Source organism: Rousettus aegyptiacus, unplaced genomic scaffold, assembly GCF_014176215.1.
Source record: "Rousettus aegyptiacus isolate mRouAeg1 unplaced genomic scaffold, mRouAeg1.p scaffold_m13_p_5, whole genome shotgun sequence".
In the NCBI taxonomy this organism is placed as follows: Eukaryota; Metazoa; Chordata; class Mammalia; order Chiroptera; family Pteropodidae; genus Rousettus; species Rousettus aegyptiacus.
This window is the reverse complement of record NW_023416308.1, coordinates 23,314,774-23,340,133: the sequence shown is the minus strand read 5'-3', so window position 1 is coordinate 23,340,133 and position 25,360 is coordinate 23,314,774. Positions and strand designations below refer to the sequence as shown.

Below are 25,360 nucleotides of genomic sequence, written 5' to 3'. Positions count from 1 at the left end.
CACAGACCCATACTGCTCCTCCATGGTGACTGCACAGAGAGCAACTCTAGAGAGAAGTGGGAAAGGGAATGACTTATGCTAGTTAGTGTTTCTCCATATTGCTTTTTATAAATGTTTGCTACCTGGGCACAGAGCTAAGCCCTCATAAGTTTCATTTCATCTGATGGGGTTCTACTGTAGAGTTAAGGATGTTGTGGCTCAGAGAAGTTCAGTAATCTGCCTGGGTCCACACAGTCAGGAGATAGATAGCAGAGCCCAGGCGCAGCACCCATAACTGCTACCTCTCAGCTATCCCTGAGCCTGGTAGGCTCTGGACTAATCTCTGACCTCTGGGAGTGACAAGTTCCTTACGACTTTGGTGAGAGGCCCAAACTCACCTCTTCTAACCGTGTGCGCTTCTCAGAAGGCTCTGACCCGTCCCCTGTATTTCCTGAATGCTCTTCATCTTCCTCTTCGTCTCTAAATATGTCATCATAGGCAGGAACTTCAAGGTCATCATCTTGTTTAATGAGCAGTTTGATCTAAAATTAAAACAAAGTACAACCAAGTCTCTCCTCTCTTTGACAGATAATTATCCATCACATGTTTTTCTCAAGGATCTTATTCCCTAATTGGTTGACTAATAAGTTTTCTGTACATGAAAATAGCTACCTGTTTGAGAAGATCAGACTTCTCAAGCATTTTAAAATTTTCATTTCAATTCAGTGAGGCACTGAAGTTGCACCACACTGTATGCAGAAATTATAAAATTTGAAAGCTATCTGCAGTTACTTAAGTCTGGGAAAAATCTCCCTCTTATGTCACATACCAAACCAAACAAATGAACACCCCACAACTTGGCCTTTAACAGAGAACATGAAGGTGTGTAACCCTGAAGTGAGTCAAACTCCTGTCTCTGAAAGTAGTTTTGGGCAGGCTGATTTCTCTTGGAGAAGCATTTTACATGATAATTTTGGGGCTGACACTTGTTAACATGGGTGGGAGATCAACTCAGAGAGAGCTTAGGTGGTTGGCTACTCTGCACCAGGCTCCATGCTCACTGCTCAGGGGTTCTAAGGGTAAGCACGACAGAGCAATTTTAGGTGAACAGTGGCTTTTCACACTGCTGTCTTGCTGGTCTTCATGCTACCCCTCAAATGAATGGGGTTCTGAGGACCCTTGATGCTCAGTGGGGCTGGGCTGGGCCTGAGCTCTTGAGGGGACAGTTGGTACAGGGTTCTTGTCCCTACACCTCCCAGGTAAAGCAAATTCCACAAATGCTGTCTAAGCACCTCCAAGGGTTAGCTACCATGTTTCTCTCATCAAAGATGGACAAGATCAGGTTCTTGTCCTCAGGCTGCTCCAACTTCTACAGGGGGGTGGATACATGCCTTGTTAAGGACACCAGTTACAATGTTGTCCCTGGCATAAAAAGGAATAGACAGATCTACAGGAGAACTCAGGGGAGGCATGGACTCTAAAGCCCTAGTTACCTGGGTGTCGTTATACACATTCACGACATTGACTGGTCTATGGGTGTCACACACAAAAAATATGGCATCTTCATCAGGTTGAAGGATATCCAATAGGTCTATGTTAGCTCCACAGTTTATGAGGATAAAATAATGGAACTGAAAAAAGAAGAGAGATATTGTGAAGTGCATCGAGGAGGCTCCTTTACTTTCAGCACACTAAGCCTCTGAGTCCTTCTGAAACAAATCAAACCCCAGACACGTATAAGGCCTTGAGGGCTAGGGGCTCCAACTATGGCCACAGTTGGCCTGTGTTAAGTGCTTTAACATACTCCATATACTATTTCACTTCCAGGTGATGTAGGTCCTATGGCTGTCCCCACCTCACCAAAGAGCATGCAGAAGTTCACTATGCTGGAGTCTCATGTAAAGGGTTAAGAAGCTGATAAGGAGCAGACCAAGATTTCAAATGTGTAATGGGGCCTCTCCAGATCTCAATCGCTCTACTGTGATAAACTACCACTCCATGCTAGTACCATTCCACAGGTTTAAAATATTAGCAAGTCTTGGGGAGCCCATACTTAACGGATATCTAAATATTAGGTCTTTTATTATATCCCAGCACTATAGAAAATCGTTCCTTATAAAAACAAAATGGGCAGAGGTCCTTCCTGTGACAGGAGCTCCAAGTGAGGATTAATCTCTGCCAGACAGTGCTAGATATGACCAAGGACTCCAAGGACCCTCTTCCATACTCCAGACCCTCCCTGTGGGGTCTAAGATGTCTCAGCTGTCATGATGGTCTTAAATTACAAAGGGAGAAAATATTTTTCTGGATTCTAAGTTGGAAACATTTTCTTGTAGAGACAGTGTAAAATAGTAGTCTAAAACAGCAGTCCCTAACCTTTTTGGCATTAGGGATCAGTGTTCTTAAGAGAATCTAATGCCTGATGATCTGAGGTGGAATTGAGGTGGTGATGCTAACACTGGGGAGTGGCTGCAAATACAGATGCAGCTTCACTTGCTCCCCGGCTGCTCACCTCCTGCTGTGCCATCTGGTTTCTAACAGGCCATGGACCAATACCAGTCCACAGCTCAGGGGCTGGGGACCCTGGGTCTAAAATAATTTTAACGATGCCATATCTAAAACTAACTGCCAAATCCCAAGCATCCTACAATGAAATGTCTGCAATACAAGTTCAAAGTTATCTTTTTGTTGTTGTTGTTGTTGACGAGGGTAGGTTTCCTAGACATATTGTAAATTTTTCTCTTCTGTATTGCCTAATACAGTTGATACTTAAATAAGAAATTTCAATTGAATAAAAAAAAGCCTAATTATTCTAAAATACATCTTGCATACCTGCTCTTTATGTTCAAGAAATGCAGTTTCGAGTTCTTGCCACCCAGAAACTGGAACCAGCGTATACTGTACGTGGTCACACTGGAACAGTGCCTAGAGAGAGATTATTTTTAAAGCCTATCATACTTAGAATGTCTTCAGTTTATCTTGAAATGCATTTAAACAACAGGTAATAAAATAAGGTTAGTAAAATGTTAATGGGAGAAACTAGATGATGGGGATATGAGTTGTTTACTGTAATATTCTGTAAACTTTGCTGAACTTTTGAAAATTGCCAAAGGAAAACATTGGGAGAAAAGCTGATCTGATTTCTAGGTCTTCTGAGAAGTAGTTTCTAAACCAAGAAGAGCCTAACCAAAGCTCATGTAAACATCCATTGCACCATATTCAAAACCAAACCAATGATCTTCCATAATAGACTAAGGAACCCTATATTTACTTATTGTTTATGGCACCACTATGCTCTCAGTTGTCACAGATTCCTCTATCTCAAAACCCACATTTGAGAAGCCACTGCAGGTCTACAGGTCTCTCAAAAGCAGCCATTTTTTTGCCTAGTTACTGCAAAAATACTAACTGGTCTCCCTAACTTTTCCCTAATCCTTCTCAAACCCACCCAATACTGTCCTGCCAGGGAGGCGACCTCTCAGAGTCCCCTCTCCCAGCTTTCAATTGTTGTTGCTCTAGTCCCGACCCAGGGTGAGCTTTCACCCAAGAAGGGGTTCCTTGCCTTGCTCTTCACCTCCTGCACTGCTCCCTACCTCACCTTGTTCCCTCCAGACTCAAAGCCCTCACCTTTCGACCGGACCCACTCTGCACCTCCATCTCTCGCCCGGCCTCACCTTCCCTGAATCCTTAGTGCTCACCTGTAGGATCTTGCAGGCGCACAGAGCGTCCACGTCCAAGGCCACCAAGAGAAGGACCCTCTGTCCGGGAAAGAGAGGGAGAGCTGAGAGCAGCGCCTCGAACCCAGGCCCCTCCCACCATCCCGCGGCCGCTCTTTACCCTTTCCCCACCACAAGGACTCGGGGGCCAAGAATTGGGGTCACCTGGTTCTGGACCACCTCGTAGAACTCTTTGCGGAAATCCGACACGAACATGACCACTGCAGCGCGACACCCAGAGCTAGCGCTGACACATCAAGAGCCCCGGCGGCGGTCAAGACTCCCGCCAACTCAGCTCTCTTCCGATTGGTCCACGGGCCAACCAATAGCTACTTAGTTCCCAGCCGTTCCTTCTTTATGATTGGCTAATATTACGGCGTCAGTAGCGCTCCGCTATTGAAGGCTGAAAATTTCTGGCCTGTCCCAGAAGAGCGTCATCAATAGGCAAAACGTTTGCCCACTTCAACTCTGACTTCCATTTAACCAGAAACTCCACGCTCGGTAGACATCTTTACTTTGGGCAGAGAAGTTTATTATGCCCCTCCACTGGAATTACAGGAAAAAGAAATCATCTTACCTTAAATTAAATATACTTATGTATTGAACGAAGGCGTCGGTTTACGATTTCAATAGGTTCTCGGTCTAGTTCGAAGGCCCCTGTGTAGCTTACTTCCGCCCGAGTCTTCCGCCCGCAGTAAAGGTTAGAAAGTCTACGTGCATTCTGGGTAGTGTAGTCAGTAAGAAGAATGGGTCCTATTAAATTCGTCCAGAGGGGGGTTACTATCAAATTATAACTTAAAATAATTTAAAAAATTATTCTAGAGCGAACAACAAGTTCGAAAGGGCATGTTACTGTTTATTCCAGGGAAACTTTAGACCCTGGCGCCTTTGCCTGGCTTTTTCTCTTTTGTAGCTTAGCCCGGCCCAGGGCATCTCCCCCTAGGTCTAAATTCTGGCACTTCCGGTGAGCCTTCCTGGGCATCCGAGCTGAGGCAGCGGCGGCGGCTGTGAGGAGAGCAGCTTTGCGGGCTCCAGTTGTAACATTTGCTGGACGAAGAGGTTTCTGCGAGGCAGAGTTGCCATCATGGTGAGCGCGGCCGGGCAGGGGCTGGGAGCTGGAGCTGGGGCTGGGGCCGGGGGCCGAGGCCGGGACCTGGCGGAGCCGACATGACGGTTGCGGAGATGCCGAGTCACCGGGGCCTGAGTCCCGTCTGCTCGTTTGGGTGCATCCGTCAAGACACAGACCCTTGACTACGAACAGCCTCTGCTCATCTCCTATTTCGGGGCACTGTTCGCATTTTCTCTCAGTTGAACTTGAGCTCCTTACATGTTTGTGTCCACCACGGGTCTCGCGAGTGGTAGACTAGTAACAGGTTTCTGTAGATAACAAATTAATTGAAAGGTTGTTGGGGGTGAGGAGAAGAATCGGGGGCTTCCCAGGAAGAATACATGAGGGACACCCCTGTGGGCGGAACACCCCGCTCTTTCCTCATTTCCTTGAGCTCAGTATCTCCTAGACGTGCCTGGGTGTGATTGAGATCATACCTTCGGCTATTTAAGCTATTCTGTAACGATAACAGTAGTAGCAAATATTTGCTGGCGCTTTCCCCGTTGCACAGTTTTTCTTTAACACCTACAGTCTCTCATTACACCTTATCACATTTAATCCCTACAATACCCTTGGAAGCAAGGATGATTATTACCATTTTAACCATAAGAAAAGGTTTAAAAGAGAGTTTACTCTAGGTCACAAAAGTGGGGAGTGGACATTTAAAACCAAATCTGTCTTTATGCAAAGCTCGGTCTCATTACCACTGTAATCAATGCCTCAATGTCACCTGTTTATTTTAGAAAAAGCAAGGCATAATTACTAGATTTTAATCTGTGTATCAGTGTTGAGTCATATTTCTGTTCTCAAATGTATCTAACAGATAGATCTAGATACCCGATATTTGCTAGGTGATATGCTAGGCATTGGGATTATAAAGGAAAGTAAGATTTGGGGTGAAGAGCATTGTGGAGGGGCAGAAAGGTTCAAGAATGAATTGAAGATAGATTAGTATAAGTGTTAAGTACATTGCACATTTTCCTCTTTCATATTGCAAAAATAAGAAATGGCTTAGATGGGGTAGTGTAGTGAGAGGCACTTAGAGGCGGCTCCCACTCCTCTCCTTTGTCTTCTTTCATCCAGAAACACGGTTTCATTTGTTATGCTTCTGGCCATGATTTTGTTGAAGAGTTCTGCTGGTTAAAAGAAGAGAGGCAAAGGTTTGCAGACTACTGTGTTAGAACACAGAGAGTGAAGAACCATTTGAGATTTTAAGCAGGAGCCTGGTGTGTTTGCGTTTTAGGAAGATGGCTAAATCAGCGTGCTAATATTGGATTTGCTAATTAACTACCTTATCAGTAGATGGGTTTTCCCCTACTTAATGTATATTTGGAATCAAGTCAAGAAATATTTGTCCGTCTTGAGGTTTTAAAACTAGTAAAAAAAAAACAAACAAAAACGCACAACATAAATTTACTGTCCGAACCATTCTTAAGTATACAAAAATGTTCACTATTATGTAATGGGTCTCCAGAACTTTTCCTCTTGCATAACTGAAACTCTATACTCATTAAATATCTCCCCATTTCCCCATCCCCCTAGCCCATAGCAACCAACATTCTGTTTACTTTTTTGTCTCTATGTGTTTGACTACTTTAGGGCCCTCATTAAGTGGAATCATATAGTATTTGTCTTTTTGTGATTGGCTTATTTCATTTAGCATAATGTCCTCTAGCTTTCATCTGTGTTATAGCATGTGTCAGAATTTCCTTCTTTTTTAGGGCCGAACAATATTTTATTGTATGTATATACTACATTTTCCTTTCATCCGTCACTGGACATTAGGTTGTTTCTACCTCTTGGCTATTGTGAATATTACTGCTGTGAACATGGGTGCACAAATATCTCAAGACCCCATTTCAGTTCTTTTGGAATATACCTTGTTGGGTGATTTTATATTCTGATATTTTATATTTGAAACATCAAATAATTGCAATACTTTGAGAGGACCCTAGATTGCTGTGCTAACATGTTTTCTAAGCCTCACGGTAATGCGTAGTTTAAGAGCTGGAATCTTACCTTCTTGATGGCACCATGTCTTGGCTTTCCTAATTAGTGGGAGTCGGGAGTACCATAGTGTAGCACAACATGAGGGCACGTTGCAGGGGAACCAGACCTGACCCTGAGCAGAGCAGGGAAGGTTCCTGGAGAAAGGAAAGTATAGTTATGGAAGCCAGGTGAAGGGGTGCAAATATTGGGTGCCTGCTCTTCCAGTTGTCTAGAATGCTCTTCTGTGTTTTCGCTTGGCTCCCTTTCCTGGCATTCAGATCTCTTGAGAGAGCCCCTTACCCACTCACTTAAAACAAGCATGCCCAGGAGCTCTGTGTCCCTTAACCTCTCTTGCCCTCAGAGCACTTGTCACCTGCTCACATGTAGGTATTTTCTTTTGCTTGTTTCCTTGTCTTGAAAGTCAGCTCTGCCAGGGCAGAATTTGTACCTGCTTTGTTAGTGAATAGATATCACCGGAGTATTGTTTCCCTACTGCTTAGCTCAGGTCCTGGCATTTGGTGGGTGCTCAATAAATAGCTGTTTTTTAATTCATGATAAGAGGAAAAGTGTACCAGGCAGAGGAACCAGCCCAGGGTGCGGGGTGGCAGGTGTAGGAGATTGTGGGGCTATCAGGAACCAGTCCCTGAAGTGTGTGTGAGGTCTGGCCTGGATTGCACTGGGGTGTGTGTGTGTAGGGGAGGGCTAAAAGAGGTTAAGAACAGGCTTGATGTGCTTGTTATTTTAGTAAGATCGCACCATCTAAAAATAGTGGAAACTGGATCAGAGAGACAGACCATGCAAGGCAGAAAGGGTAGAAACAGACTTGAGATTCACTGTGCTACCAGGAAGTACTCCAGGCTGACTGCTCTGGTCCATCAGTATTTCGGTGCATCTTGTTCTTTGAGGAAGTTTAGCAGCATTAACTACCTTGACTGGTTTTGGCTTTTGATGAGAAGAAATGTACCTTTGTTCTGTTCTAACTCTGACATCTCTTTCTTTCTTCTAGTTCTCTTTCAACATGTTCGACCACCCGATTCCCCGGGTCTTCCAGAATCGCTTCTCTACGCAGTATCGCTGCTTCTCCGTGTCCATGCTCGCAGGGCCTAATGACAGGTCAGATGTGGAGAAAGGCGGGAAGAGTATGTGCTTGTTTTTATTTTGAATAGTAACCTTTCCTGCCCTCAGCCTGCAGTGTTTGTAGTCTCCCAACAGTCTTTATTTTACATGTGTAACAGAAGATACTTACAGTGAAACTGTTGCTTGCCCCAGATTTGCTAAGGGGGAGAGGAGTCCAAATTGTGATTAGATTTATGGCTAGTAGCCATTCAGCAAGTAAAGTTCTTTATGAAAGATTATTATTAAATTCTGACTACCCCACAAGTATTATTTAATGCTTTTTAAAGATATAGCAGAAACTGCATTTTGGTTTTTGTTTTGTCCTTTAAATTTTTATTTTCTTAATATTTCTTAAACGTTCTTTCCACAGTTATTATGCCACCCTCAGCCCTCGATCAACTTAGTAAGTATTTTCTACATGACTCGAGAACTGAGGTAATATAAATGTGGATGCCAATCTGGTTGGGAATTGTTCTTGGAGGGTGCCTGCTGTGCTGGGAGAGCTGGGGCCTCAGGTGCCCTGTGGAAAGGTAGCCCCTGGTGGCAGCTGTCCAGGTTGGGGGCCAGTGAGTATTTAGCTCCAGGTCCCTCTTTTGTGAAGAGGATCTCCTCTGCATACACCGCCCTCCCTTCCCCATCTCTGATCCTGTGAGGACTAAAGGAAGGTCCGAGCATCAGTGCTTATCACACTGGCAGGGCAGCTCATGCTGTTGGTCAGGTTCACTAGTTTTTTTCTTGGAGAACAGTGGTAGGCTTCCAAGAGGGTGCTGTACAGCCGGGCGCTCATCTCCTCCCCAAGCCTCTTTCCTCAACCCCAGTCCCTCATTTTTGTCTGCTCTGCTTCAGTGTATCTGCAGCATGTCATAAACTTGAGTCCTCTGCCCCAGAAGCTGTTTCTCTCACCAGCTCCCGCCTCTTACCAGGAGTGAGAAAGGCAATGGTTTGTGAGAGCAGCCACACTTTTCCTCTTTTCCCAATCCCTCATCCCATGAGAGCAACGGGAGACCTCATGCCCTGGCTTTGCTCTACCTGGACACTGAAAACCCTGACCACAGGTGCAGTCATTGCCTTTTCAGTGGTGTTCCTGAATTCCTCCCATCTGAAGCAGGCTACATGGAGGCCACCAGCAGGAGGGTCCACACTTGGTGTTCAGTACACGTGGAGCAGCACAGTGGAGAAGGGGTGCTAGCTTTGGTGTTGCTCTGGCTTGGTTCTAGGCTAGACTGGGCTTCTCTGAACTTCAGTTACCTCATCTTTAAACTGGAACACACAGCACCTGTCCATCAGAGCTGCTGTGTGGCCGGAGTACTTCCTCTGAGGTTTTGCCTTGTGTTTTATAAACAGCCCAAACTCATGTGACACCAGTCAGAAGGGATAAGGTGGCCTTTAGCCAGCAGGGCTTTACTGATGCCAATAGCAGCAGTGGCCACAGCCAGTGGAGGCCTTTAATTCTCGTCTCAGCTCAGCCAGTTGGGGGATAGAGCCATGGGGTTCACTTCCCTCAGGCAGGTTCCTGTCATCACAGTGGTGGGGTCAAGGCCCCCAGAGAGCCTGCCTTTCCATTTGAACTTACCCCAGGAGCTAAGCATTAAGAGTGATCCTTGGCACAATTGTCTGAGAAGAGTCAGAGATTGGGACAGTGGAGTTTAGACCAGTGTTGTTTAAACCTTTTAAGTGGGAAAAACTGCCCAAATGAAATCTTACAGGAGTCCTAATTTATAAAAGGTTCCTGCTCAGGCTGGAGGAGGTGAGGGGATGCAAAGGGCTTGGGAGCCCCAAAGCACTTCTCTAAATCACATAGTGCAGTTTGAAAACCAACAGACTGGGGAACATGAGTTTCTTCTAACCACAAGAATCTCAGACCTCTGGCTGGAGCCTAATCCTGTTCACTCTGACTTCAGTTCCTTTCCACAGGTCTATAGCTGGGAGGCTTCCTGGGGCTGGAAGGCTGGTGTTTGGGCCCTTGGCCACCTACTGCCAGCATTCAAGTCACCTTTATGATGCGAGAATACCTATGCCCACCACTGCCTCTGTGGTGATGAGCCACTTCCAGAGGCTCTCCTGCTCTATTTGTGGCTTCATGCCCAAGCATTCACCAGAATGTTTAGGAAGATTCCAAATGGAGTCTGCCATACCTCCTGCTGCTGAATGGAACTTCTGTTTGCCTAAACCATTAGGCTAAAGTGGACTTCGGTGGTTAAACCCCAGACCTGGGCCAGCAGCCTGGGTTGAATCCCAGCATTGCCACTTATGGGCTTTGCGAGGCTAGTCATGTTGCTGAACCTGTGTGCCTTAGTTTCCCATAGCTAAAAAGGTTTATGACAGTACTTACCTCACTGTTCTGGGAAGACTAAGTGAGGGCCTGGCATGTGACAAACACCATTACTACATCAGTTAGTCCTTATCTGCTTCATGTCACTAGCCTCTCCTTTCTGTGCCCTCTGCACTCCTGGGTTAGCATGCCATCAGTCCTGGTTACTTGTCTGGCTCTCTATGCGGCCTTAACCTTAGAGAGGACGTACTGTGTCATGACCCCGCTGAGAGCCCACACTGTTGACTGATCTCACCCTGTGTAATGTCTGCCCCAGCATCCCCTCCAGACTGCTTCCATATTCTGTCCCTGTGTCCCAGTCTCACCTAATTGCGAGCCATTCCTGAATTGGCTGGTGTCCCCTTCCCTCCATTCCTTTGTTTAGGCTGCTTCCTCTTCCTGGCCTCCCCACCGTGACTCACCTGGAGGAAGTCCTCCAAGAGCCCTGCCTCTTCCTGCCCTGCCCCTCCTACTGTATCACGGCATCTAGGTGCATGTGTTTTCTTTCTTACCTTTCAAACTAGAAATCTGGAAGGTGAGGATGTTGTCCAGCACATGATTGGCACTTAAATATTTGAAAATAATGAGTAAACAAGCCACTTAAAAATGGGAATTTCAGAAAATCATAAGCGTAAGTTGTTGCTGTGTATCTGAGTTGCCAAACATTTCTGAGTTCTGGGCCAAGTGCGGTGCTCTCACAGGGAGTGTGGGGTTCTGGTGGGTAGGCAGACACTAAAGGACTAAGCACCACATTCGGTCCGATTGCCTGCTCGGAGGGTCAAGGCTTTGTGGAGTCATGGTAGGTGCTGGGGAGCACATTGGGGAACAGGGTTTCTCTCCCCTGTAGAATCCCTGCCTCATAGCCTCTCTCAATTTTAGGCCGACTCAACATTACCTACCCCATGCTGTTCAAACTGACCAATAAGAACTCAGACCGCATGACGCATTGTGGCGTTCTGGAATTTGTGGCTGATGAGGGTATCTGCTACCTCCCACACTGGGTGAGTGGGGCCATCCTGGTCCCTGGAGAGTCTGTGGGCCTGTCTTGGGGGCAGTCCTGTCCCCAAGTCAGAGTGAGGGAGGGCATTCGGAACAGTGCATCCTATGCTGAGGGCAGACTTTTCTTTGATGGTTAACCGCTCAACTGGTAGCCTAGACACCACTGCCATGCTATTTACCTGTGATCTCCTGGGTCAAGCTTTTTAAAGATAATGAAGCAGGAATATTTTTGAAATAGTTCAAGTATAGAATTTCAGATTGTTACACATTTTGCTCTCATTTTTCATAGTTTCTCCCCAATTTTGTTGTAATGGGTGTCTGTTTACACACTTGACTATAACTGAGTCTTTCCCTTTAAAGCACTCAACTTTGTTGCTATGGGAATGAAGGCTCTCTAGAGCACTTAGGCTTTCCACAGAGATACCCCCCTCATGGTCTCTCTATGGAGATGAAAGAAAAGGTGGTGATACTGTACATCAAAGATTCTCACTCCAACTGCAGACTTGGAGTTTGGGTGGCCACTTGTCCAGGTTCTCAGACTACTTTGGACCAGAAACTAATTGAATCCCTTTTGCTGAGACGCGTCACATCCCCTGGGATGCTTCTTTGGGTAGTATGGAGCTGCCAGCCCACTTCTTGGTCTTCTAGCTCTTGGCAAGAATAGGTGGTTGCCTAGGGTTCCCTAGCTGCTGCTGCTGAGGTGACCACCAGCGTGTCTGTGAGGACACACATTCTATTAGCTGATTGGCGGGCTCCCTACCACCCGGAGCTCCGAGGCTTCTTCACGGTAAGTCAGCCTAGAATAGGTTGTGGGCCTTTCAGACCAGGGTCTCAAGGAAAAGGCCATCTGAATGTCAGACTTTGGCCTGCTCAGTGGGTCGGTGGCAGTCCTGGCCACTTGATTTCCAAGATCCTCATGTAGCCTTCTTCCTTTAGATGATGCAGAATTTGCTGTTGGAAGAAGGGGGACTTGTTCAGGTGGAGAGTGTCAACCTTCAAGTGGCTACGTACTCCAAATTTCAGCCTCAGAGCCCTGACTTCCTGGATATCACCAACCCCAAAGCAGTGTATCCTTTTGAAATAAGAAAGGTTCTTCTGGACAAAAGAGGGGTATGCTTGCAGATAAACAGGGAGTGCTTTGTTTAACATGTGCCTACGTCAGGGAGCATACATTTATCGTGATTGGGGTTGTGATTTGAGAACAATGGTGTTCAGCCAGCACATCTGCCATGGCTCCTGGACCTGGGCCTGGACAAGTGCACTGGGCACTCAGAGGATTTCTTTTGGATACTCTCTGGACACTTCTTCCTGGGCAAAGTGGAACCCTTCCTTCTGGTGGACTGTGCAAATAGCACAAAGCCCAGTGTATTCTAGTAGAAGGGCCAGCCGGTCTGCTCTTCAGCCCCGACCCTTTGTAGGCCACTGGTGCCCATGAACTTGTCACTCACCCTCCCCTTTTACCCAGGCTGAAATACTTTTCACTCTGAACCAATGGGGAACATTGACTTAGTATGTTGTCTTTCTTTCAACGAGAGGGAAACAAAGGTTTTAGATTCCAGTGATTTTTTTTTTTCATCTCTGAACATAAGCTAGACATGTGTGTTTATAATTTAAGGAGTCACCAGTTTAGGTGAGGGGGTGTGCTGTGTGTGGACTATCAGAGATCTCTAACTTGGAGGCCCCAGTTTAGCTCGTTGAGATTATGCTATGGAATGGTCACTCTTTCACCTATTTTAAAAAATGCATGCTCGAAAAAGAGAGTAAAAGAAGAGCTGCCTCCACCTACCTCACCTGCATACTCTCTCCAGGCAGGAGCCCAGGAGCATGCTGCTGCTGGCCATGTCCTGGATGTGGGTGAGCCATGTTGAGCCCCCCACTCACTGTGTGTGGACGAGTGTGAGTCCTGGACGTGCAGGGGTGTTGGGCTCTCTGCTCATAGCAGTTCATGATGGAGGCTTCCTGTCCTGCAGGCAGGACAGTGTCTTGTGGCAAGATCTGGTTACCTTGTCCTTCAGAGCTTTGCTTGGAGGTGCATGTCTGGCTGTCAGTGCTTAGGAGTGGGGCCTACCTCTGAATGTAGTCCCCTCATGATTTTTCTTGGACCTTTACACGTGTTGCGATACAGACTTATTGGTTGCTTTCACAGGATGTAACTATCTAGTTAACTTGTTAGTATACAGAGAAAGGGCATTACTTTTCATCAGCTAAGAGTCAATCTGATGCTGCTTAGTCTGGCTGACATTGTGGATTAAGGCTGTTTTAGCATAGATGGAGAATGTGTGGGGTGCACAGAGCAGCAATGGGGTGCCATTTCTGCCTTCAGATCAAGTGGGTTGGGTCTGACACTCAGGGATCCCCAGACTATTCAATGGCAGGGCAGCCCTGTAGTATGGCATTTCACATGAGGAATGAAGATAGCATCCCACCTTTTCACAAAGCTGCTGTTATCCTGGAAGGCTGTGTGACCAAGAGAAGCGAACTTGGACAGCCTGGCTCTTTTGTCCAGTTAGACTCTAAGATCTTCTCTGAGATGTGCCATGTCACAGTGGTGGATTCTGGAGCCACAATTTATGTTTGTGCCTTGACAACGTGTCTGCAGATTAGAAAATGCACTGAGAAACTTTGCCTGTCTGACCACTGGGGATGTGATTGCCATCAACTACAATGAGAAGGTGAGTGTCTCAGCCATGGGGCCAGCAGGGCTTGGGAGCCCAGCTCGGTGCAGGTCACACCTAAGGAGGCAGTGCCATTCTGGTGTTTGAATGAGAGTTCTTTTTAAGTAGTGTGTGCCTGGCTTTTGTCAACTAATTGCTGCCTACTGTTTGCTTTTTAGAGCCCTATACTAATCATTTAGCAACTCAATGTTTTGATAACTGATAACTTACAGGTAAATGAGTTGAGCATTGTTGTGGTTATTAATCACACGTCTGTGTACCATGCTGGTGAGTCTGCTGATTGTGTCTTAGTTAGAAAGGTCTTCATTGCACCTATAATCTGAGCTAAGCCCTTTGCTGGGCTATGGGAACACAGAAACGAACCAATCTGGGTCCTTATCCTTGTGAGTCCCTTCCGTGGAAGCAGATAGGCCCTTCTAGAGCTGGCCCTGCGGTGCACTCCCAGTGCTGTGGAGCACCCGAGAGCAGAGCCTGGCTCCTCCTAGTGATAATGCTGCCTGATGTCACCTCTCCTTATGGGAACCCACATCATCTTCCTCCCATTTTCTTTAATTTTGGTTTTTCCTTAATCTTTTTGGCTTGGTTGTCTTGACACATATCTTTCAGGTCTGAACATCACTTAGGTTCATTCATGATTCCATGCTTCTTAAGTGTCTGGGTGTATACAATTTAACTATAAAGTAAAATACCGTATCTTGTCCTTTATTTCTTATTCATTTCATGTATATTGACAGATGAGTTCCCACAAAATTCAGGATAGCATCCACTTCCTCATTATCATGGCAACACATCTGAGGGAATATGTAATAGTTGCCAATCCTATTGATAGGCCATCCTAATACAGGCATGGAGCACAGGGATGTGGGTTTCCCTCGGCCATCCTAATACAGGCATGGAGCACAGGGATGTGGGTTTCCCTCATCCACTGTGATGGTAACCATGATTGACCCTTATGGACCCTCACAGGGTTGACCACCTATTTCCCAGGAGTGACCACAGCCCTGGCTTGCTGAGGCCAGCTCTTAGCTTCTTCACACACTCTTCCATTTCCTCAGGGGGCCCTCATAGCCATGAACAGGAGTCTGTTGGTTCAGCCAATACCCTTCCTCCAGGACCAAGAGGACAGTGATTCCCTCAGTGTCAGTGTAAGGATCCAGTATGTTCTCCAGTAATTTCCCTTTTTTTGAGGCATCCGATATTGAGAATTCTTACTTTTCCATATTTTGGAGTTTGAATCATATTTTTCTATAAAACTAAGAAATAATCTTGTCCCCTTTAGATTTGTGGAGAACATTTTAGGTATTGTTTATCTTAACTGAACACTTTAAGCTTTCATAATTAACTATAGGCAGGCTTAATGTTTTTGTTCTTAATATTAAGGTAATGATGCTACATATAACTCAAATTGATATTTTTGCATGGAAAGGGAAGGTGAGTTACATAGAGTACATAGAATTGAAACATATGTTTGGACTTCTGTTATTTTAAATATGGAAAGACTAGATACTCTACAGGGCCCTTCTGATAAAACGCAATTAAATCAAGTTAAGACCTAGGTTATTAATGCATGGGTGGGCTCACAGGACATATAGGAAGTTTTTCAAGATTTTCTTAGCAGGGTTGTCTTGATGGCAAATAGCCATATCAGTGCTATAGAGATCTGAATCGAAGACTTTCACATTAAACTGGAACTCTTTAAGAGGCCAGAATATACCCTGTTGCCTTCATCCCAGGAGGAAGAACCCAAATTCTATCTGGGAAAAGTACCCCCAGTTTAGTTAAGCCCTTGGGATTGCTATATATTGAATAAGAACTCATAATACAACCACCAGATATGCAAAGCAGAGACAACAAAATCAAATTTAGACCCTTTAGGAAATCCATACTGGGACTTTCAGGTACAAATATAAAATAATTAAGTATAAAATGTTCAAAGAAGTTATAAAGTGAAACCATAAAATTTAGCAAGCAACAAAAGACTATAAAAAAAGCCAGGGCAATTTGAAAAACAGAGTTAAACAACCTCTGACAAAAAATTAATGAAATGAAAGCTAATCAGGAGAAATGATTTGGAATTCTGCACCAAGGCGAGGTGATGGAACATATTAGAGATTGAGGTTTTGGAGGTACGAAGAAAGTCAGATGTGCTCCATGAAAATCCCAGCAGGAGAGAATGGAGGAGTGGCAATATTGTGAAGAGATAATAGGTGAAATTGTTTTACAAATGGCCATCAACCCATAGTTACAGGGAATATAACATATCTCAAGTAGGGTAGGTTACAGATACCAAATACCAGGTATAAAGAGGTGAGCAGAGAGAAAATACAATACTTTCAGAAGAATAGCTAACTGAGGGCCTTTGAATAGCAACCATTATAGCCCAAAATAGCAGAATGTCTTTACAGGATGAGAAAAAGTAACTGTCATCAAACCTTTGAATAATGAGGACAAAATAAAAATATTTTTAAATAAACAAAATCTGAGACTTTATTTACTAGTAGAACTTTAAAAGCATGTACTTTAGGAATAGGCATCATCCTAGAAAGATTAGGGTACCAGAAGAAATGGAAAACAAGTAAACAGGCAAATATGAAGTAAATTATGATAAATATTTTCATATAAAGCAGTTTTATTTAATATGTGAGGCTTCAAAGATGTCATCTGAAATACTGGAAAAGAATAAGTCTAGAGAGCTATTTAGAATTAAAGTATTCTCTGTAATTCAATAAAGTTAAGTCAATAAAAATAACTGAAAACTCTGCATGCATGTTTCAAAACAGTTGAAAATTACTGTTTTAGATACAGCATTACAATACATAAAGCTAAAAAAAAGTCACAAAAGTATTTATCCTAACTACATGCAACATATTCTAGTATTTCTGTTGTGCTATCTTCCAGTGTTTTTCTTTTCTAGTTCTGGTTGCAACATATTGGTTTTATGACACACTAAGTAGTTGTGACCTGCAGTTTGAAAACACTACTGTAGAGGAACGTGAACATGTGCCTTCAGAGACAGAGCCGAATGTTCATGGCAGCATTGTTAGTGATAGCGAAACCATTAGAGACAGCTCAGATGTTGGTTGGAGAAATCATGGCACATCCACACAGTGACATATATATTCATTTTTATTTATCTTCTATTAGATAATGGAGAAACTTTAAAAAAATAGACTAGGCACATTGAGCCTGCTCACTTTACTTTGGTGACCTTCCTCCTAATGTTTAGGTTTTTTAAATGGTGGGAGACTATCTGGACTGTTCATGATAAAAACAAGACATGCTAGGTAAAAAGAAAGAATACAAAGTGACGTTGAAAAAAGTAGATTGAGTCACTTAGTTCCTATCTGAGCATTGTTAATGTATGTTTTTACATACATGAGATCATCTTAGACATATAGCAATGTAACTGGTTTTTTAACTTCTTTTTCTCTTCCCGACATTGTATTCCACAGTGACTGTAATTCATATATGAATATTCATTTACTAATTTATTGAAAGGCATTTGGGGTATATACTATTATTAGCAATGCTGGAGTGAGCATACTTGGAATAAACTCCTAGAAGTATAGTTTCTGGGGTAAAGGCTATGTGTGTCTTTTGCAGTTTGATCCACAACTGCCTTGTCTGATTTGAACCACTTCTGGGGAACAGCCCCTGTTGAAGGATAGGCAAGTGTCAAGGAAGTTCATCCCCATAGCCTCATTGTCAGCAAGACGTTTGGCTGTGGAGGGTGTTGTGGAGGTGAACGATGTGTCTGTAGGAGCAGGGTAGGGAGCCGTAGTAATATAACAGTGATAGCCTGCAGTGCTGCTATAAAACCATCCAACTGATCTGTGTTCTTCCCACAGATCTATGAACTGCGGGTGATGGAAACCAAACCTGACAAGGCTGTGTCCATCATCGAGTGTGACATGAACGTGAGTGACTTTGCTGCTTACAATACATTTGGGCCTGGGAAAGATGGCCATTTGGTAGTCCCTGTAGGCCATTGCCTCAGGAGGATGTCACTTCACACAGCCCCTGGGACTGTGTGAGGGAGAGAGGAGGAAAATGCTGCTAGAACATCATGAGGAGGCCCATGACCTTGTGATCCATCTCTGGGCCAGTGCGGGTGGCAGAGTTGCTGCCAGTTCTGAGATGTTTAAATCCATCAGCATCTCAGACCTGCCAAGGAGAGAAACTTCTTAAAAGTTAAGAAGCCTCAATTAAAAAAAAAAAAAATAAGCTAAGGCAGTTTTTTCAACTCCTGGGTAGAAGGGAACTATTGGGTTAAACACCATTGGGTTCCATTTTTATAACATTCTTGAAATGACAAAACTTAAGAAGGGGAGGACAGAATAGTGGTTGCCAGGGGCTGTGGGTAGTGGAGCAAGTCACTGGCAGAGAGGTGAGTGTGGATGTAGAAGGACAATGTGAGGAATCTTGTGGTGTTGGAGCTGTTTGGTATCTCAACTGGGCATGGATCCACAGACCTACACTAGTGATAGAGTTTTGAGAACTTAAACACACAAATGAGTTTGTGTGAACTGAGGAATTCTGAACAGTAAAAATGTCAGTGTCCTGGTGGTGATACTATACGATAATTTCATAAAATGTTACCATTGGGAAAACTGGGCAAAGTGTACTGGGCATCTTTCTATGTTACTTCTTACAACTGCATAGGACTCTATGGTTATCTCAAAAACAAAAGCTAAGGAAGCCTAAGTGCTGCTGTATCTCACAATTTTACTTTTCATCTTGGAAACACAGGTGGACTTTGATGCCCCACTGGGCTACAAAGAACCTGAAAGACAAGTTCAGCATGAGGAGTCAACTGTAAGTTGTTTCCCCAGTGTCCCTCACCTGATCCACTAGATGCCCTCTGTGGTAACAGTCTTTAAGAGTGTGTCCTGGGCCTGTCCTGACAACTTGCCCATGTTTGGCCTCTCTGCTGGTACCAGTGCAGCCACATTCCCTGCTCTTCTAGCCCTGCTCTTGGAGGTCAGTGTATCCCAGCTATTTGGGTGCAGGGATAGGAATAGAAATGAGGGGCCCAAAGGAAAAGTTGCGGTGTCCCTGCTGAAAAGCTCATCTCCTGTTTTTCTGTTCCTGTCAGGAAGGTGAAACTGACCACAGTGGCTACGCTGGAGAGCTGGGCTTCCGTGTGAGTACCAGGCCATATGTTTTACTTCTGTGCTCCTGCCATGCCATCTGCTCCCTCCAGCCACTCTGTAACACTCCATGGACCTCAGCAATGGGCCTCTGGGAATCTGTGCACACACTTATCTGCCACTTTGTTAGTTCCAGAGCACTTAATATCCACTTTTTCTTTGAATCCTAACAGTTCTGTAAGACAGCCACAACTTTTTTTTTTTCTTTTTAAAATTCTAATCTACCAAAAAGTTAAAATAGTACAATGGACACACAAATAATCTTCACTAGAGTCACCAAATGTGATCATGTTTGCTTTATCTCTGAGAACATGTCCCCTCTTTTTTTTGGCCTGCACTGTTTGACCCTTCAGCGCTGCCATCAGCCAGGCTTCCTGGTAAAAAGGTGGAGGCGGCTAGTGTGAGGGCACTGGGGTGCTGGGGGACAGTGGAGGTGGCAGGACTGGAAAGCTAAGCTGTGGAACAGTAGTGACAGAGGCCTTAGCCTACACACAGGGCCCCAAACTTGGTGGCCCTGCATAGGCCAGGGGTAGACTTTTCAACCTGTCATTGGCTACTGGCTGCCCTTGGGCTAGGAGGCTCGCTTCAGCTCATAGCAGCCCTGAGGGGCTGGGTGGAAAAATCTCGGCTGCCCACACTTTAGCAGCTGGGTGGACTGGGTAACACCTCCCAGCACATATCTGTACAGCAGTCAGCAAAGGGCATGCATGTGCTCGCTTTGGCTCTTGGGACTCAGTGCACATACACTCTCTTTTTTGCGTATCTAGGCCTTCTCTGGCTCCGGGAATAGACTGGATGGGAAGAAGAAAGGTGTAGAGCCAAGTCCCTCCCCAATCAAGCCTGGAGATATTAAAAGGTGGGTCTGACCTGGCTCTCCTCCAGCCGGATGCTTTATCATTGTCCAAAGAGTGTCTGTAGTAGGTAGGCAGGCTCACTCCAGCTCTGGAGACAATACCTGGATCAAGGGAGCTTGTGGGATGGATGAATGCTCCCACTGCCTGCTCTCCTCGGGGGACTGGAGTGTGGTGAGGGGGTCAGTGTTTCCCAGCAGAAGTGTTTTCAGTGTCTTCCACACATCCAGGACTACTGCAGTCTAGCTTCTACCTGACCCTGAGTGGCACCTGATCAGACCTAGCTCTTATTTAAAACCTTTCTGGTTACCATCTAGTAATCTATTTTCCTGTTTTGTGACTTCATCAAGTCACAGTGTCTCAACTTCCCTCAAACAGGATGCAGGAGCTGATCACTGGTCCAGGAACTCAGAGCAGATTCACTGCTGTGGTGGCTGTCACAGTGGTGGCAGGGATGAGATATGCCACCTGTCTAAGTGTTAGAGTGGAAAAAGAATGCCGAAAACAGGGCATCTACCTACTCTGAAGGGGTGAAATAGATTTAGTGCAAGTGTACCTCTTCCAGGGTAATCTGTGAGGCTGGACAATAGAGATGGTGAGGGCCTCCCAAGCCTCCAGGTGACCCCTCATCGCAGCCCAGGCCTCCAGTCTGCAGGCCTCTGTCCCAGTTGCCTGGTTCCCTCCTGGAGGGATGCTGGGGAGCACCAAAGGGCTGGCCCAAAGCCAGGGTGGGCTGTAGCTGCATACCTCAAAATGAGAGTCACCAAGTAGATACTTATCTCTTTGGCTTGCCTTTCTCTTGATTGTCAAAAGTGAATTTTAGTCACTTTCTCCTGGAACGAGCATCTCTCCTCTTCTGTCTTTACAGAGGAATTCCCAATTACGAATTTAAACTTGGTAAGATCACTTTCATCAGAAATTCACGTCCACTGGTCAAAAAGGTTGAAGAGGTAAGTATATTTCATGTATAATTAGAAATTTTATTTTCTTGTGTGACTGAGGGAATTCTTTCCATTCTGAATCAGGGTGTTTCTGTCATGTTTTTCTGCATTCCTGGGGCCCTCCTCCCCCTGGTGGTCCAATTGTCTTATTGAAGCTCTGTGCAGGCTGTTGAAGGGGTGTGTGCAGGCTGCAGCTCTGGCATCATGTGGTGGTGATCAACATAATACCAGCTCACAGAGCCCTTGCCAGGTGTCAGGCCCCATGCTGAGTGCCTTATACTTAATTATTTAATTCCCAGGACAGTCCCGTTAGGTGGCTGCTGTGAGCATGAAGGTCTGTGAAGGTCAGAGTACCAAGGGCCCAGAGGCAGAGCCCCTGACAGCTGCATGGTCACCTCAGTGCCACCACACTCCAGAAATGGCATCCACTGAGACCTGAGGAGAACGGCTTCCCTTGGCCCTGGAGTTCTCATGTGACAGGAAGGGAAGGGAAGGGTGGGAGGTGTTGACAAAGAAGTTCTACCTCCTGGGCACTTCTTCCAGGTGCTAGAAACTGGCTCTGAAAACCTAGCACGCCCTTCTGCAGATTGCTTATCCCAGCCAGCAGCTGTGGTTGTGTGTGCTGTGTATTTCTAGAACACCAACACTTTAGACCGACCACTTTCCTAGTTCCTTTTTTCACAGATTCGGTCTCTTAGGGGTAGCAGAGGGCAGATGTGCCCTGAGCCCATTCTGGGTAGGCTGCCAGATAGGACCAGTTACTGGCCAGTTTCTGGCTGTGGGGCCTTCACAGGCCTCTTCTGACCACTGAACTCCTCCTCTGTAGCTTTTGGGTGGTTGGGAATAGATACCATTATGCTATCTGCACACCCTGGCCTCACTCACAGCCTCTCCTAGCCTTAATGTTCTAAACACAGTGTTGGGGACCTTCTAGGCTCTGAGGAACAAATGTGGTCCTTGATCAGACCTCACCCTTTGAGTCCTCCCTGAGGTCCCCTTTCCAGGCACTTGGCAGTTGCAGGCTGGTCTTGCTGACCCAGGCCTAGAGGCCTCAGCAGGGGCTCCCCTCTGGGCTGACTTGTGACCCTACTGTTGGAGATATAGGAAAGGGAAGGTGAGGCTGGCAGGCACAGCTGGAGCTGTTTTATCTGTGAATATTTAAGAAGAAATGTATGATTGAAGATGGGTTGAAGGCACATACTTAGCTCTACTTGATCCTGAAACCCCACTAAAGCTGTAGTACAAGGTGATAAGGTAATAAAGGTGGTGAAGAGGAAAGGTGGCAACTGCAACAAAACTTTGGCAGCCCCGGAGCAGGAGGACAAGTGGTAACTAACCTAATAGACTAGGAAAAGCTGCATCCTGAGTGGGCCATGGGGAAGCCCAGAGGCAGCTTGGTTTAGGTGGTTGAGCTCTCAAAGGGCACTTCTGGAAATGGGCTAAAGAGAGTATGTGTCACAAAGCAGTTAGAACTGCAGCACCACCTTCCCCTCATCCTACTGGGGCTGTGCCTCCCTTACCCCAGGAAAAGGCATCATGGAACGTCCTGAGTTTGGGGTCATTAGCACAGTGGATAGCAGGACCAAAGTGCAAGATGGAATGAGTGACAGTTGGCATCCTGCTTGGCTCTTAGACACTGGTAGCTGGGCTTGCTTGTTGCAGTTGGAGGAACTTTCTCTGGATATTCTGACGAGCCCAGGGAAGATCCCAGCCAGCTTAGCCCAGAGTGAAGATCATGGTCAGAAAGTTTCCATTGCCAACATCGAAATCATCAGAGTTCTGAAAAGAGCTTAGAGAAAGCAGAGAGGCAGAAACCATCAGGGAAATGATTGTTCCAGATCAAACACGAATTTGCAGGTTGGAAGGCCCACTGAGTGTCCAGCATGGTGAATGAAAATAGTCCCACATTGAGGCAAAGAAAATATCCTAAAGCCTCTAGAACGAGGAAAGAGGTTCTATTACAGATCAAGAATGGCACAAGAAACTAGGAAATAGTGGAGCCAGGTCTTCAAAATTCTGAGAGGAAACTCTTTCAAAAATTTCATACCCAACTCTTAGGGGATTAACTGTGCCCTTGTCTCCTCCACCCCCCAACTCCTTTGTTGAAGCCCTAATTTCCAGTACCTCAAAAAGTGACTGTATTTAGAGATAAGGCCTTTACAGAGGTGACTTAAGTGAAAACAAGGCCGTTAGGGTTGGGCCTCTGATCCAATCTGACTTGTTCCCTGGTAAAAGAAGAGGAAGTTGGATGTACAGAGGAAAGACCATGTGAGGGCACAGCAAGAAGGCAACCATCTACAAGCCAAGGAAAAAGGCTTCAAGAGAAACTAAACCTGTCAACACCTTGATCTAAGACATAGAGCTTACAGAACAGTGAGAAAACATACCTTGTTTAAGTCCACCAGTCTGTGGTACTTTGTTATGGCAGCCTGAGAGTAACTTAACACCAACCACCCTGTCAGTGAAACATGAAAGTAGAAACAAGGTACTTTTGGATATGTGAGATCTCACAAAAACATAGCCCTCATCCTCCTTTTATCAAGAAGCTACTGGAGGATGTACCCTACTAAAATGAAAGAATAAGGTAGAAATAAAGCCTTAGATCCAGGAAGTGGCTGTCCCCATGGCCATGTTCAGCACCAAGAGAATGGCCAGTCCAGGAAGGGCAGCTTGAAAGCCCCAGAGACACCTTCCTCAAGCAGACAATAGTTGGCAATGTGATTAATGTGGATTGCCCGCTGTGATTAAATTTATGTGGAAGAGAGAAGGCAGACAGATAGCCGGACAAACAAGGCTCTGCAGGAAAGGAAGACTGGATGGCTCAGCTGTGACTCACACTTACATGGTTGCCACCACGTAAACCCTGTACAGGCTCCACCAAGAGGTACAGCAACTACATCAGGTGAGGGCCAGGTATAGGGGTGTATGTGTGTATGGGAGGTCAGAATCCTCTTCTATAGATAAACCTTGGACTGACTTAGCAACATAAGCACATGAAAGATACCTGCTGTTTTTGAGGGTTCAGAAAAAATAATCATCTTTCTTCTGGTGGGAGAATAGTTCTTGGAATGTTTCTGAGAGTTGGTGAGAGCCTTGAAAATATGTGCATCCTTTTACTGATGAATTCAACTTCTAGGAAAAATCAGAGCCATATGCAAACACAGTAAGTTGATCACCACAGCAATTTAAAATACTGCAAACCTGGAAGTAACATCTGATGGTAGAAGACTGCCTCTCCCATGTGATGGAAGTATATGTAGCCTTTAGAATGTACTAGATGAGAAATTCATTGAGAATTAAGTATGAAAATAGTTTATATGAGCATATACAAAAAGTGATTGGAAATGTTATTTTGGGGCAGTGGAGTTATAGGTAATTTTTTTGAGGGGGTGTTTTTATATTTTTTATATTGAAAATGTGATACTTCTCCAAAAGGATATACATTTAACCTGAGAATAAAGGCTATGGTAGACACATGGTTGTGATTGGTTGTTTTCAATTAATTGATTATGATTTGTATTTATATTTTAAACACATTTCTTATTATGAATAATGTGGAAGTAAGGAAATGGGTGTATAGTACATAAATTAACAGAATAAGCCTTTTTTATAAACCTCCAAGAAATTTCTGAAAATAGTATTTTATCTTCACACCTAGGATGAAGCTGGAGGAAGATTCATCGCTTTCTCTGGAGAAGGACAGTCATTGCGTAAAAAGGGAAGAAAGCCATAAGTTGGGACATTTTGCTGATTGAAAAATAAAATGATCCATTGCAACACATGGCTTTTAGTTACTGGCATTGATGGGGGTGAGACTATTGCAGATGCTCTGTTACTTTAGGTTTATATAGAGTTAGTTACCTAAGAATTACCAAATTTGACTTGGAGGTGGAACAGCAGGACTTTATGGTTGTGTACTTGATTTGGGTAAAGAGAAAGCTGTCACCGAGGTCCTTTAGGTAGCCTTTTTGCCATTTTTGGCTTTCAGTCCTTGGGGACACTCCCACTCTCTTAGTGGAAGCAAATTGCCTCAGTTCCTGATAAAAACCAATGGAGGGGACTGAACTGTTCTAACTTGTGTTCTTTCTTTTTTCAATTACCTTTTCTTTTTGTGGGTCTATAGCTTAGATATTGCCTTTGGCCTAGAAAAAGTTGTTTAAATAGATATGTGCTCTATAAAGAGTGGTTATTCCATTACTCTGGCAGCAATTTAAGTATTTGAAGATGGACGTTTCTATTTTTGCATGTTGATTTTTTTCAAGAGAATCATTCCTTAGAAGGAAAACCTGATCTGAATGCATTTCCACTTTTATTTTGATTTCATTTGGAAATAACTGGCTCTTTAATCTGTTCTTTGGTAAAATAACTTCATGGTGAAGCACAAATGTGAATATTAGAATAAATAAAAGCTAAAGATTCAGTACTTTTTTCCTTCCCTTCTCTGTACTCTCAGTTTAATGTATTAAATAATCCAAGGCTCTGCTGGCCTGTCTTTATTTTTTATTGGTCTCAGGTCTTCACTTTC

At 44.8% G+C, this 25,360-nt stretch overlaps 2 protein-coding genes across 3 annotated transcripts in view; one reads left to right on the top strand and one right to left on the bottom strand.

The window, feature by feature from the left end:
• Positions 1-4,165, bottom strand: part of CDC45 (cell division cycle 45) — a 34,042-nt gene extending 29,877 nt beyond the window's left edge. The window contains exons 1-5 of the mRNA XM_016166910.2: positions 3,861-4,165; positions 3,678-3,737; positions 2,812-2,904; positions 1,473-1,610; positions 378-521 (exon numbers count right to left, since the gene is read on the bottom strand). Coding sequence (XP_016022396.2) covers positions 378-521; positions 1,473-1,610; positions 2,812-2,904; positions 3,678-3,737; positions 3,861-3,911 — 486 coding nt within the window. The 5' untranslated portion in view covers positions 3,912-4,165. The remainder of the gene's footprint in view (positions 1-377; positions 522-1,472; positions 1,611-2,811; positions 2,905-3,677; positions 3,738-3,860) is intronic.
• A 484-nt stretch (positions 4,166-4,649) lies between these two features.
• UFD1 (ubiquitin recognition factor in ER associated degradation 1) lies at positions 4,650-25,255 on the top strand. Of its 2 annotated transcripts, XM_016166911.2 has the most exons (12): positions 4,650-4,782; positions 7,799-7,931; positions 8,279-8,311; positions 11,099-11,220; positions 12,155-12,285; positions 13,818-13,890; positions 17,742-17,810; positions 18,643-18,708; positions 18,989-19,036; positions 19,811-19,899; positions 20,763-20,844; positions 24,494-25,255. In XM_016166911.2, exons 1-12 carry the CDS (start codon positions 4,780-4,782, stop codon positions 24,566-24,568), a joined length of 924 nt encoding a protein of 307 aa, XP_016022397.1. In that variant the 5' UTR covers positions 4,650-4,779; the 3' UTR covers positions 24,569-25,255. The 2 variants fall into 2 exon arrangements, with proteins under 2 accessions (XP_016022397.1, XP_016022398.1); XM_016166912.2 differs by lacking the exon at positions 7,799-7,931 and having other exon boundaries at positions 4,658-4,782.
• The last annotated feature ends 105 nt before the right edge of the window (positions 25,256-25,360 follow it).